We start from the raw sequence: 15,957 nt of genomic DNA, 5'->3' as shown, positions 1-15,957 counted from the left end.
AAAAGTTTGGTTTGGTTTGGTTTTAGATAGTTTCTATTTAAGCTAAATAATTGTAAGCATCTTTCGATAGCGTAGATTTCTGCCTGAAGGATGCTGAGGTAGGTACCCATTAGGGTCAGGGAAAAAAGCAGGTAAGTCAAAAGTTGTAGTCATTTCCGGTGAAACAGGAAGAGACCAAAAACAATTGAATACGTCAATCAATCCTAATTTAAGTCAAATACTAACATACTAAATCTCGTTTTTTTGTATCTAAAAAAGTAAAAAAGTTTTAGGGGTGAGCCACTTTTGAGACGCACCCGGTATATGTATTTTTCCAGACTTGGCATTAGTTTACATTTCATGTTTTTGATGACATAGTTTTTTTATTTATCGTTTAGATTCCACAAAAGGAGGTCTAGATCTCTAGATCTACATTATTCTACAAATAGTTATTAGGTCAAAGCTTTTTTTTATTATTATGCATTCTGTGCTGTCATATTCTAAAAATTCATTTTACATTACATCATCTGCTTTAGTTTGTTGGTATTTTTTCTTTTTGTTCGATTGTTATTCTGTAATAGAACGTGCCCAAGGTAACGATGATCGGGCTATTTTGATCAATTTGTTAGTTTGTACGGTCACTGGCAGTACTGCAATGGAATTTTTATAGCTTTCACTATGTCGGTACCGAACCTATTCTTTCTTTCAGATATCTTTGGGCCGGTCAAGATCTGTAAATGTCGATTTAAATGAAGTTTCAAACAGGAAAACAAGCAACAAATTACTGGTTGATATTTTGTTCATGATGAGGTTATCAACCGGAATAAACATTTGAATTATAAAAGCTAGAGTTTCCATCCATTTATCTATTGTGTGTTTCCCTTTCTTGAGTTATAACGAGTTATAACTCATCACACAATCCCAAGGATTTAACAAAAGCCAGTATCTGAGACGGCTCCACAGAGGCCAGTTCTCCATCCTTGACATCAGCCGTGCCAAGGTTCATGGCACGAACGGTCTTCGTCTCGGCGCACTCATTGATAAGGTGGTCTGGTTTTCCCCGTTTTCCCCACAGAATCTGCATTCGTCGTTGTTCCTCAGTTTCAGCCTACTGAGATGTTTGTTGAGGAGACAATGTTCTGTTAGAAAGGGTTTCCATAAAGGCTTTTGGAAATTCCGGACAAGTGAACTCAGAAATCCGGACAAAATCCGCACAAAAGAATTCTTCCGACGCGACGTCGCAAAAAAGAAACTATAAATTTATTTATGAACTTTTATAGGACACAAATAATAGCCCTGGAATCAACAAAATATAAACCAAAAAACATTCACCTTCCAGAAGTGCACCAAAAACGAAAAAATTGAGCGCCAAAGTAGAAATGGGTACTTTCGAACATGCGTCGGTTAAGTAGAGCAGTAGTATCGTAGAGACTAAAATATTCACTAGTAATACCACTAGAGGTCAAATTATTTCCTGAAATTTTTTCGAGCTCATGAATATTTTGAAAATTATCCCGAATCGAAGACAGGGGATAATTTTCTAAAAATATTCATGAGCGGGAAAAAATGTCCGGATTTAATTTGACCTCGTGTGGTATTCGGTAAGAAAATTCCACACCAAATTGTGTTTGAAAATCAAATAATTAAAATCACTAAACATCCCCCTTTAGAACTTTTTCTTTAATGGCCATAAGTGGGAGTAAAAGACCAACCGCCTGAACAAACACTAGAGGCGCCACCGGTCATCAAATGGTGTAAAAATTGCGAAAATTTAATCATCTAATTTTTGACACAAGGGATCGCGCTTAACTTTTTTAATTTTATTTCAATATTCATTGTTTTCAAACTATATTATTAGACTTTGTTGTATTTTGTGAGTGTATAAATGTTTTCTTAGTATAAAGTTGCATTATATTAATTTAAATTATATTACACACATATTTAAAATTCAAATATTATGACATATATGTCAGTTGCCGTCTCAAATGTCATCTTGATAACAAAAAGTTAGTTATTGTCAAAGGTTATTGTCAGTTATTGCCAGAAATAGTTAAAATCATGTTAAAATATAATTTACACGTTATAATTAGATATTTTCATAATGGTACAGCGTAATGTTGATATGCAGGTCCAAAACAAAAAGTGCCGTTATATTTTTCAGTTTTCGTTGTCAGCGGCGGAAGTTTCAGTGATTTTAGTGTTGTCGGATATTTTTATTTATGAAATAGAAATATTGCGTTTGGATTGCAAAATTAAAAGTGGAAGCTTTATTGCAATGTAAGTAAGCGTTTGTCCATTTTATATTTTACTTTTTTCATACCTACGACAAATATACATATTATTGAAATTTAACAATTCGTTTTATTTAAAAAATGTTAGAAAACAAGCCTGCAATCCTGTAATTGACATAATTTTAATGTAATCTATTCCATTTAAATGTAATATATTACTTTACAATTAAAAAAATGTAAATTTAAAAAATATATTAAAAATAAATAAAATAATACAGGCATTAATTGAAATGTTTAGAGTGCGAGCAAACACGAGAGGCGCTTTATTATTTACTTTCATTTCTTAACATGACAGATGAAGTTCTAAACGGGGATGTTTTGTGATTAAAATGTATTTTTCGATTTTTGGTCGAATTTATTATTCAGTTACTATGACAACTAAGTGACATCCAAACCTAAAAACTATTTCAGTTTTGAAGCTGTCAAGCGGCACGGCTTAAAAAAATGTTTCGCTTCGGTCATGAAAGCAAAGAAAATATTCGCCAGGAGATTAAGCAGTTGATACCCGCGAATACTAGGAAATCGAAGTCAAGCGTATGGAAGCAGTTTACAAACTTTCATCTCAGCTTTGTAATTGAAAGGTATCAAAATTATCATGTAAAGAAATAAAAACCAGACTCTCAAATGACTCTCAAAAAGATATTCTGTCATTATAAACGTCAAAAAAATTCCAGTATAATTCGCTATTGGGTGCCCACAAGGAAAAAATGTTCACTAAAATTTATCCGTTGCCATGGTGATTTGTTAAAAAAACACGTTTTGGTTGGTTAAAAATTACAGGTGTGGAATTTTCAACAAAGTAACTGAGAAATTAACTCAACTGTAACTGTAAAATATTTACTAAGTTAAATTGTTTTTGCGGTCAGTTTTCCCAGACATTTTAAAAATCCGGACATGTCTGGGTAAATCCGGACGTATGGAAACACTAATAAAAGGTATATGCAGATGCTTTTGAAAGAAACTTGCGTATTCCTGAGTGAATAAAACAGAAATCTAAAAAAAGAAAAGTTATTTTTTGAAAAACGCCACTGCTTTTGAATCTAAACGAAACCCAGCGTGTCAATGGCTTTTTACTTGTTGCCTAACCAACAAAACCATTTACCTTTTCAGGCGGTACAATAAATTCACTGACAAAACATCTATAAGGTTTGACCTCGCCAAAATTATCATCAATTGTCATTCCTCCGCCGTCTTTGACGCCGATTATTTTCGATTTTATGGATTTATTATTAGATATAATGGCCATATAGCCAGTCTGTAAGTCCTCTTGATAGTTTTGATCACTAAAAATTAAGATTCTTCAACAAAGTTACAAGGGGTTCAATTTTACTCTCTAAACGGATGAAATTGCTGATCTAGCTAATAAAATAATATAATTTAAATGAACTTTTGTGATAATACTGAAGAAAGTTTTATAATATGTACAAATTGATATACCGGGTGCGTCTCAACAGTGGTTCACTCTTATAACTTTTTTATTTTTTCAGATAAAAAAACGTGATTTGGTATGTTAGTATATGACACAAACTAGGATTGATTGACGTATTCATTTGTTTTGGTTACTTGCTGTTTCACCGGAAATGACTACACTTTTGATTTTTAAATAGCACCCTCGATATATTTTTAGTTTATTCGATAGAAAACGACACTTTGAATAGAACAACTTTTGACATTTTCACTTTAAAAAAATCGTATTTTAAATTTCGATCTAGAGTACCATGGCTGTCGTGTTAAAAACACTAGTTTTAATCAAGGAGCCTTGAAGAAATAGATTTGGTCGTCTAATATTTTTCGTGTCTTGTTATGGCCGGTTAAAACATGCCCAAAGCGTATTTTCAATCATATCTCATTTTTTCAAATGGAAAAAGGGTGGCCCATTAGCATATTTGGAAAAGGCATTTTTTACGAATAATTTGATACCACACACTTGGTATTTCGAGTCAAATTGTCGTTATGAACCGCATGGTACAATTTCAAATAAACCATATGCAAAAATGTCAAAAGTTGACATATGATATGTCATTCTATTCAGAATATTATTTTCTATCGAATGAAGTAAAAATACCGAGGCTGCCATGTAAAAATCAAAAGTTGTAGTCATTTCCGGTGAAACAGGAAGTGACCGAAAACAATTGAATTTGACGTATTCAATCCTAATTTGACAATTCAGTCAACATACCAAGTTTCGTTTTTTTTTATAAAAAAAAGTTAGAGAGATGAGCCACTTTTGAGACGCACCCGGTATAATCGCTGACAATGACAAATAATTAATTTCTGTAAGTATTGTATGGTAGGTGTTTCTCATTTTGTAAGATTTATTCGTTTTACGTAAACAAATAACGATTAAACGATATACAAATGCTTCGTAAATAATTTGGGAATATACCTTTTATTTAAAAAAACCTGGATTGAGCTTTTATACAGGATGTCCCCGGATTGTCTTTACAAGAGGAAACACTTTATTATTGCCATTTTGAGAAAAATTCATTCATTCTTCATAAAAAATTTTCTTCTAAAATGGTTAATCCCGTTTAGGTATAGGTACTTTTCCAAATTTGCATACCGTTTAAGAGAAATTTAAAAAAAAACATGAAAATATAGTTGAATTTTTTCCTAAAGTTTTAAAAATCAACAGCATTTTTACGGTAATATAATATCGTTTTCATTCTTTGATATATTGTTATTGATTGTTATATTTTTTGATGTCTTAAAATGTTAAAGTAGCACAAAATTAATTTAGTTCAATGCTATGGAAAGGCTCATAATTAATAGTTATCGTAATATGTGATACTTTAAACAAACAAAAGAAAACTCTACCAACTAAAAACAGCAAAAAAAGCTACTACTAACAAGAGCAAAAAATATGACGGTAATCAAAATTAATAATAACCAACTCTATCAAAGAATGAAATCGAAATTATATTACCATAGAAACGCCTTTTAATTTTTAGGAAAAATTCAACCATATTTTCATGTTTTTCTTTTAATTTTCTCTAAAACAGTATGCAGTATGGAAATTTGGAGAAGTATAAACGGGATTAACCATTTTAGAACAAATAATTTTTTTTATGAAGAATACATGTAAGAATAACATTTTAAATGTAAGAATAACATTTTTTGTTAAATTTCGCCACCCTTGTTGCATGATGTGTAATATATGTAATGTTACACATCTTTTTCTTCAATAAAGACGATTATTATTATTATTATTATTATCTTTCTCAAAATGTAAAGGCAATCCGGAGACAGACTCTATATGGATATGGTTAGTTTAATTATGACACTTTGAAAAGGTGACACCCTGTATAAACTATTCTTGTTTTATCAAAGAGGACACATCTTTCAACTATCAACTTTAATAAACATTCAATTTATAATGTTTTTAATTCACAGTTTCGAGTAGACTTTCGAATATTTAAATTAACTGAGATTTTAACACATCACATGCACGACCGAAATTAGCAATCTTCTGCTGTTCGAATAAAAAAAAGATAAAATTATTGAAAAGCCGGTTCTCAATTTCGGTTTCTCTTTTTTAAGCGGGAAAGAAAAATGAAATTAAAATATGCCAGTCGATTTAATCGGGTTTGCGTAATAAAATAATTATTATTTAAGATGCAATTCAAGAAATAATTGAAAAATTTGTGAAATCTGATCTATCAATTCCATAACTTTATACAGGGTCTCATCAATAAATTTCAATCAACGGTAATAGACTCTTTAATAAATATGCAGAAAACTGTTTCACTTTATCCAAATTATTTTAATATCTTTTATTATCTAAAAATGGTTTTAAATCCGATCTACTGTCTACGACAGATTGAGAAATTTCATCCCATCAATAGTAATGACGCACTTAATTAGAGAATTATTCTTGTTCCATTTACCGGTTGTCTTGTAGATTGTCTCTTTTTTACGATACCTGGTTGTTGTAATAGCAGAACGTGCCTCATCGTTGATTTACGTCATTATGAAATTATAGGTCGTGGGTCACTGTAAAAAGTACTTTTTTACTAGACATTTTCGTTATTTTCATTGAAGTGGTTTGTGTAATGCAAGAAACTCTTCAATATTTGGGACACACGAACGACTTCAGGTATAAGATAAACATCACTCTCATTGATATTTTAGAATAAGGAGAAGAATATAGGCAGAAAATGACTGTTAAGAATTTATACATATTTTCTAATTTTGAGTATTTATTTTATGGAAAACCAGTAACGTTTTGCATTTTGGAGATATTACGTTTTCGCCCATTCTAACATCACGTTTTGGTCTTAATTATAATAATTAATTATAATACGAAGTACGGAGCTTTCAACAATGATTGAACTAGTTGGCAATACTGTGTTAGAGGATTAATGATTGGTACTGATGTTAAAATTACTACGAGCAACCATTTTCAAGATATTTGGTACGGAAACAGTCAATACATGTGATTATTGACAATAAATAAATTGACTAGATAGTTATTTGACTGAAATAACAAATTTGCAAAAAAAATACGATAACAGTTTCTGTTGAATCTTTAGCACAATAACATTTCAAATTTATTATTTCACAATAAAAACTGTATCGAGTCAAAATGTATAATCTTTGTCTGACATGTATTAATTATTTCGATTCCAACCCAACTAGCATTTATAGTGGCAGATACGTAACTGCTACTATAGTCTATAAAATGAATAACTTTGAATTTTGACCGTTATTTTTTACCAACATGGCAAATATAAAATCCCTCTGTCCAAAAAGTTACTGATATTCTTTAAAATGAGTGCCTGAACGAATCAAGGTGCGTATTCATTATCCGAACGAACGAACGAACGAACGAACGAACGAACGAAAGAACGAACGAACGAACGAATGGAAGTGCGGTATATTTAGACGGGGACCGAACGCATGCGACCGTTCGTTCGTTCGTTCGCTCGACCATCCGTTTCGAGTCGGTACATCAAAGGCGTTCGCGTCCGGTCTTCTCGTGCGGTCTATCGTACGGTCCCCGTCCATACCACTAGCGAACATTCGTTCGTTCGTTCGTTCGGATAATGAATACGCACCTAGATAGGTAACTCTTTTTACTTTCGTGAAATAGAAAAGGAAAATAATAAAACAAATGACAGTTCTTCCTCTTCTTGCAAAAATCAACGCGAAATGTCATAACTGGCAAAAGTAAAATGTCATCAGCCTTTGGCATTTCTAAATATCAGACCAATGCCGTCTCTAATAGAACAGCCTTGGAGCGAGATTTATGACGTCACGCTAGTTAGATACCACGGATTAATAAAAATATGTTGTAGAATACATGGAAAACATAATTATTCCTCGTATTTTTGGTTTGTAGTTAGTAAGTACAATAAAAAGTAAGTAGTTAATAAATACAATATACCTATTTATAGTAATAAATAATTTGGCAAATAAACTATGAACCATAAAAATGCAGCAAATGTTTTACAATATACAAATAATAAATAGGTACATAAGATAATGGGTAAATTGTAAAATATATTTTAAATTTTGGGGTTTGAAAATCGATCTATTTTTCATTATTTTTTTTTTGGTTTAAAAAAACGTTATAACTAACGTTTATAGCCTTCATCAGTGTTGTGTCATATGAAAAAAATAGTGTCGAATATAATCCAAAAAATTACATATACGAGGTATAATTATGTTTTCCATGTATTCTACAACATAATTAATCCGTATTATCTAACTAGCGTGACGTCATAAATTTCGCTCCGAGGCTGTTCTATTAGAGACAGCATTGCATCAGCATGGCCGCAAGTTGCTAACCTAATAAAATTTACACTAGAAAAGCCCGCGGGAACTGTCAAAATCAAAGTTATTCGTTTCACAGACTATATCAAAGCCACTACAAAGTGGACGGTGACCATCGGCGGCTACGTCGTATATTCGTAGCTGCTAAGTAACTGCGACCAAAACGGGGAAAGATTTTGAGTAGCCGGGTAGTGTCTTGAGTAGTTTTTGCCACTAAAAGAGTTACTATGATGTGTTACTATAAAGTAGCGTACTGGTGAATGCGACTTATCCGTTACGAAGCTGCCTAGTCGCGGGTTCGTGGCAGCCAAGTGTTAGCCACCGACATGTTGGAACTTTCGTTAAACTGTTGAACTTTATTCGCAGCGACCTCTTCATGCAATATCACATTTCATGAAGCCATTATTATTTTTTCGTTATTTATTATTTACCGTGCGATTTTAACGCCTTTTTTAGGTAAATTCCAGAACGCAATCAACTTTACTCAATAAAATAGTCGGTTTCTGTAACAAAATTTTCGAGGGCCTCTCAAAATATTTCAAATTATTATATTATTTGCAATAGAAACTCATGTTTGTAATTAAAAAATAATAATAATTTGCTTGAAACCGGGGTCAAACTTTAAAATATTAGTCCACCGTCAGAAATAACAAAATAACTAAGGAAAAAAGCTTTAATCTAGGTATATTTAGCTTAAAAACGCATAATGTTTGAGCCATTTGGCTGTTCGTCTAAAAATTCATGAAAAAATATGGCCGTTTAATCCGAAAAATACTTTATAGTTCTATATGCTTCCACGAAGTAGCGGGAACAGTAACATATTAGGCCAATCCTACCCGTTTGGACCTTTAAAATCTTCGGATTGATAAAGTGACAATTGTAGCTATCCAAAGGCGACTTTATAGAAACAATAACTTTTTTGGAACTACATGGTCAACGATTCTTTGGAACCATAAAGTGATTTTTCCAAGAAAGTTCCCTGCGCCACCAAATTGCCACTTAATTGGAGCTTTGCTACACCGATCGCGGTGGTGGCGACTATACATTCCATTGGTGCTACTATAACGTTCCGCCTTGTCCCTTGAAGTTATTTTTTACTTATTGTGCATTTTCTATTATTAGTGTTTCTATATTATTCAGAGCTACATGAGGTATAGAGCATTTTAACGCTCACTCTTTTAGCTCTTGTTTTATATTGTTGGTTCTCAAATTAGTTCTCCTCTGAGATTCAGTTTCTGATTAACTAACACTACACTCATCTACAGAAACAGCTTCAAAAATGTCTCAGTCACTACCTGATTTATGATGTTCATCAGTAGGATTATAGAAAGACGTAGTCTTTGTTTCTGATGTTGATGCATCGGCTCGCAGTGATTCCTTTTGTTTAATTCTTCGGTAGAAAGTACTAGAATGTCTAAATTTCTTTTTATTCACCTTAGGGATTTTACAAAATATTAATAAAGCTTAAAAGCAAGTAAAAGAAAACACTAAAACAGAGCAACACACGATGCAATCTGAGGCAATTACATTTATTAGGGTATGTTAAGTTACGGTCACTATAAAATAGCCGTTTTTGACCCCCGTGACTTTTTAGTGGCAATGGATGAGCGACGGCTACTTTTTAGTGACCTAGGAAGGTAGCAGTAACTATTTTGCTACTTTCGATGCTACTATAAATTAGAAGTAACTAGGTATCGTAGCCGCGACTACCCCGTAACTTAAATTGTTACTATAAAGTAACAAAAACTTAATGGAGGCATTATGGTAGCACTTGTTGGTAACCCCTACTTTGAAAAGTTACTATAAAGTTTTTGGTCTTTTATGGTGTCATATTCGAAGATTCGGGTAGTTCCAGCCAGTTCTTTAAATTACATATTTGCTACTTTCAATCGGGATGTTTATTTTCCACTTTTATGATAGGTAGAGTAACCGGTCACTCTCGAAATATACTTCAAAGTGACTATTCCTTATAGAGTAACATTTTAAGTGGCAGAGTGGGCCTAGGAACTATACTTTAGGGGCAGTGACATTTTAAAAAGGACTGAAAAATTTGTACGGACGAAAAGTTATTACTCTTCAAACCAGTTAAAAAATATGTAGGTGGCGCTTTTTAGAAGTAGGAGGCATATTGACATTGACATCAAAATCAAATTTCTCGTGTCAAAAAAGTCCAAACACTAATTTTCATTCAAATATCGACGTTAGACAGAAATTATTTAGAAAAAATTGAATAAAAAATGAAATTTCTATACCCTGTATCTCCGAAATTAAGCATTTTAGGACATACATTTATAGGAGCTTTTTTACTTATTTTTATCTGCAGAATATGCTGCCGAAGTTTCCCGAATACAATTCGGACCTCGAATTTTTTTTAATCAAAATATTTTAGGAAACAAAAATAAATTAATTATAAATATAAAAACAATTATTATTTAGGTCACAAACAAAACTCATATTATTTAGGTCACAACAAAACTCACCATCTTAACAGCACTTAAGGGATAGAAAGAGCCATTACTACCGCTTTTTACGACTATTAAGATATCTTGTATACTTCGTACTAAAAGATGTTCTAAAATGATGACGTAACTAAAAGTTTATTTCATATGAACCATATTTTTACTTCTTTATTAAAAATCAGGTCAAACCATTTAACATATTAAAAATAGTGTATTTACATCGAATTTCTATAAACATATCGTCCTATTGCTGTCAAAACTCACTAACATTTTTCCGAACAACCAAATTCAATCATTAACTATGTTTTGAATCGGAGAATCGATTGCAAAAGTCATTAACAACGATTTCTGGCTATTTATGTTTTATTTTAATACCGAATAGTTACTAACTATAACATCTTTATGCAATGCAATTCATCTTTAGACGCATTTTTCTCGGAAGTAATAAAAAGTAAGTTAGTGGCTTTTGGCAGCAACGGGACGATATGTAAAAGCAAAGGTGTACCTACATATGTGATAGGTATATTTTTGAAATCAGTACACAATACGCTATCTTGCTATCCAATATACGCTTAATATACAGTATGTCCCACTGAAAAAATAGAGTTTATACAAATAACTCATAAAATAAAATGCTAACAGTGTACGTCTCTATTTTGTTAATAATTAAACTATTTCTATATTTAATATAAAACTGAAAAACGCAACGATTTACAAAATAATATTGAACTTTAACAAGCATCACGATATATTTTACTAAGAATAGTATTTTCAATCACACACCAGGAATGCAGGTGTATAATTTTTCAGCATCATCTATCTAATTACCGATACAAACATACAGATATACAGTATGTTCTGTTCGAATAACACGCATCACTGTAATTTGTAACATCGAATATTTTCACTTTCTCACGTTTGAATTATTGTAGATCGTGTTTTCTTCACTTCGCTTTTAATAAATCCATAATAATTATCTCGTCTTACCCAACACTTTGATATTTATTGCCCGAAAGTCGTGTAAAACATATACAGGGTTGTTCACCACATATACACGGAGTATTGTAGCTAAACGATGAGATTTTTACAAATTGTAAGTTTGGGGTTCGTTGAAGGACTATTAGAGCTACAATTTAAAAATATTTTTACAAGATACAGAGTGTCCCAAATAAATAAAAAATATCAAAGTTGTATTTTTTTAAATGAAACACCCTGTATATTATTACATTTTTAGTTTCTACGATTAAAATAAAGGTAAATTTGATTAAGGTTTATTATACTTAAACCTTACCGTTTTTGAAATATTTTCAATTTTGTAAAATTGCAGTAAAAATTTTAAGGCTTCATTTCTCCAAGGGTATCAAAGTTTTTAATACTAAATATTTACTGAAGTTTATTTACTGATCAGTTATTGTGTTGCAATAATAAAAATAATACTACCTTATACAGAGTGTCTAAAAATTTATTTTAAATAATTATTAGCTTCAAACGGCAATAACTTCTTTAATTTAAATGGAATGCCCTGTATATTTTAGGAGAATCAGATGCACAATTAAATTGTCTATTAAATTGTATTATACCATTTTTTACCTATCCCTTCAAGTTTTCGTAGAAAATGCATTTTCTTATAATTTAGACCTCATTTATCAATATATCCATGGAATATTGACATTTTAGATTGTTTTTAAAGCAACAAATGTACAAAATGTACAGACTAGTAATATTATCGTTTTTAGCAAAACGATAATATTACTAGCCCATTTGTATGCAAAAAGAAAACTATTTAAATCTTTATAAAAGAGTATACCATTAAAATTAAATATAACACCATTATTTCCGCCCATATACTAATTAATGGCATACTTAATTGTGTTCGTTAATAAATTATTATAAATAAATGTGGATTTTTGAGTCAGAAATCAATATAATAATAAGTTATCAAATTAAAGTCTTTGTTGTTATAAATAAGCATTTATTAAAAAATGAAATATCATTTTTAAGGTGTTACTTTTTATCACACTGTCTAATGCCCATACAAAATTCAGTTTTTTAGTATTTGGAGCAATTATTATTAATCAACGCAAACAGTCAGTTAATGTAGTTTGAATACTGGAATCATATTAATTGGTCCTCTTTAACAAATATTTAAACAGTTTTTTTATTTTTTAATGAAATAAACGAATTATATCGACAATATTAGTATCTGTACCTTTAAAAATTTGGTACATCTTTAAAAATAATCTAAAATGTCAATAGTCCATGGGTATATTGATAAATAAGTTCTAAATTACAAGAAAATGCATTTTCTACGGAAACTTAAAGGGATAGGTAAAAAATGGTATAATATAATTTGATAGACAATTAAATTGTGCATCTGATTCTCGTAAAATATACGTGTTCCATACGTGAGTGTTCCATTTAAATTAAACAACTTATTGCCGTTTGAAGCTAATAATTATTTAAAATAAATTTTTAGACACTCTGTATAAGGTAGTATTATTTTTATTATTGCAACACAATAACTGATCAGTAAATAAACTTCAGTAAATATTTAGTATTAAAAACTTTGATACCCTTGGAGAAATGAAGCCTTAAAATTTTTACTGCAATTTTACAAAATTGAAAATATTTCAAAAACGGTAAGGTTTAAGTATAATAAATCTTAATCAAATTTACCTTTATTTTAATCGTAGAAACTAAAACTGTAATAATATACAGGGTGTTCCATTTAAAAAAATACAACTTTGATATTTTTTACTTATTTGGGACACTCTGTATCTTGTAAAATTATTTTTAAATTGTACCTCTAATAGTCCTTCATCGAACTCAAAACTTACAATTTGTAAAAATTTCATCGTTTAGCTACAATACTCCGTGTCGTATGTGGTGAACAACCCTGTTCTGTGTTTATTGCCATAGCCTCAGAGTAGTAAGAATGATGAACCAATTTTCATTTGATCGTACGGAGCGACCAACAACTACCAAACTGTGCTATTAGAATCGTGTTGTAGTAGCAACTTTTTGGGGTAGGTGCTGATAATTAATTTTGGTACGAAGAATGGTACTTACGGCTAGCACATTTTTGTGGATTTGGCAGTGAAAGGAAACGTCCCGGCCTGTTCGACACTGGTCTATTTTGACTGAGGACTGGTGTGGCAACTACGGCTATCACAACGCACAGCGCCGCACAAGCTAATTTCATCTGAAATAGAGAAAAATTAGCAATTATTTTTTTTTAAGTATTTGTTTTTATTATAAAATTATTATTAATTACATGTTTCGTTTAATATTAATATAATCTTAATAATATTATTAGTTATTAGTAGTCAACCGACACCCTCGAAATAACATGTAATTTCTGAGAGACTGTGTTGGTTTTACACAAAAAGCAAGTCCAATACCAAGACTTGCAGGAGATCTGCAAGACCAAGGCCAATATCGACCAATATGCAAGACCAAGACCAATATGCAAAACTTTTGCGGTCTTGCGGTTTTAAATTTTTTTCACGTTTTTTTTATTTACATCTCATTTTTCATATAATGGGTATTTTCCAAAAGTGGGGCGCACCCCTAAAATTTTTTAGAAAAAAATACGAGATTTGATGTGTTAATATATGGCATAAATACGGATTGATTGGGGTATTAGATTAGTAAATCTTTGGTATTATATAGTTTTGATTACAGGACAGTCCTTGTATTTGTAATGATTTTTTTACGCAAGGCTGAAAAATATATATTTTTTGTTTATTTATTAATATCTTTAAAACTATCTAAACACATTTAACATATATCTTAGGATTTTGTAAAGTGGTCAAAAAGGAAGCCAGAAATGCAATAATATACAAGGAGTTATATTAAAAAATCATCCCAATCCACTAACACTTCCTTGAGCCACCCTGTAGAAGTTAAAATATTTTCCTGAAATCCATCCTAGTACATACTTTAAGTTTGCACTTACACAAAATTTCTAACTTTTTTATTATATGACCTACAGGCTAGAGAGATACCCGATGCACTATTGCTGGTCCCTGTTATAGATCATAGGAGGAAATTTATAGACAATAATTAAATGTCTGAAATTGTCAGTCACTTATTTAAAATCGGTTAATTTCTAATCCAAAATTTCGAAGACATATTTCTAGAATATGGTGATTATGGTGAAGAAATGAGTGATGTTTCACATAGATTTTCAGTGCAAGGAAATCTTCTAACTACATTATGTAATTAATCTACGACAATGTCATTATGACACATTTAACATTGTCATTTGGATGTCCATTATGGCTTTCATAATAGCACTAGTGCTATTATGAATTCATAATAACACGCAAATTTTAAAATAAGAAACAAGCAAAAAAAGTAAAAAAAAAAGAAAAAAGAGTTGAATTTTTAGAAAGTAAATTTATTTCCTGAGTGCTTGAACTTGTTGAAGACCCATCATTGCCAGAAATGTTAGCCAAAATATTACATGACACTTTTTTCTTATTTTCTTTGGAATTTTCTATATAGCTCTCTGCCACTGTGTTAGAGCTCCAACCACCATATCTTTTAACAGTTAATAAATCCACTCCTGAATCTGCAAGCAACGACGCAGACGATCTACGGAAACAATGTCCAGTGTATTGTTGTGGATTTGGAAGACTTAGGAACAATGCTATTTTATACGGCATTTTCCCTAAAATATTAATGCCAACGGGTTTGGTTTGGTTTGGTATTAAAAAATGTATTAAGCATTTTCCATTTTTGTACCCCACAAAAAATCGAATATGCTGGTTTTTCAAAATGACGAAAAAATATATGTTTAATTTTTTAAATATAAACATAGCCATATATCCTAAACAACTTGACAATATTTTTATGGATTTGTAAATCAATCTATATTTACAGTAGCGGATTTTGTTCATAAAAGGACAAATTTGCTGTTGGGACAAGTATTTTTAAATAATTAATATCATCATAGGCGGCTTTGCTATAAACGTCACAAATGTCGCAAACTGTTTACTTCAGCATTGACAGCTTGTAAGTGACTCGATACTTTGAGTAGTGAGATTTACTGTAAGAAATTTTAATTTTTTTAATTTTCAATTTTGTTAATTTAATCCAAAGTAATGGTCCGTGGAAAAGCTACAAATCAAAAACTACACGAAATTATCATTCGTCAATACAGTACGAGAAAAACAATTCGAAAAATTTCTGATGATTTCTGAAGTATTCCAAAAACCACGGTCTTTAATATAATAAAAAAAATACAGCGAATCTGCCAATGTAGACGGGAAAAAAAATTCGGGAAGGCCAAAAGTTGTATCTCAGAGAGATTTACGAAATTTAGTAAAAATTTGCAAGTCTGCGAGAAGAAGTACTCTTCGCGAAGTAACAGTTAAATGGAATACTGTAACTGGTTTAAATATATCAAGAGAATGTTACCGAAAATATATCCACAAAGGCGGTCTGGG

The 15,957-nt window shown here is 31.1% G+C and overlaps 1 protein-coding gene across 1 annotated transcript in view; it reads right to left on the bottom strand.

The window, feature by feature from the left end:
• Positions 1-15,957, bottom strand: part of LOC115877521 — a 90,497-nt gene that overhangs the window by 36,083 nt on the left and 38,457 nt on the right. The window contains exon 2 of the mRNA XM_030893734.1: positions 13,574-13,706. Within this exon, the coding sequence (XP_030749594.1) occupies positions 13,574-13,706 (133 nt within the window). The remainder of the gene's footprint in view (positions 1-13,573; positions 13,707-15,957) is intronic.

This window comes from Sitophilus oryzae, unplaced genomic scaffold (assembly GCF_002938485.1).
Source record: "Sitophilus oryzae breed Bouriz unplaced genomic scaffold, Soryzae_2.0 scaffold_1494_pilon_pilon, whole genome shotgun sequence".
Lineage (NCBI taxonomy): Eukaryota > Metazoa > Arthropoda > Insecta > Coleoptera > Curculionidae > Sitophilus > Sitophilus oryzae.
The sequence above is the reverse complement of the archived record's forward strand: the minus strand, read 5'-3'. Positions and strand labels throughout refer to the sequence as shown.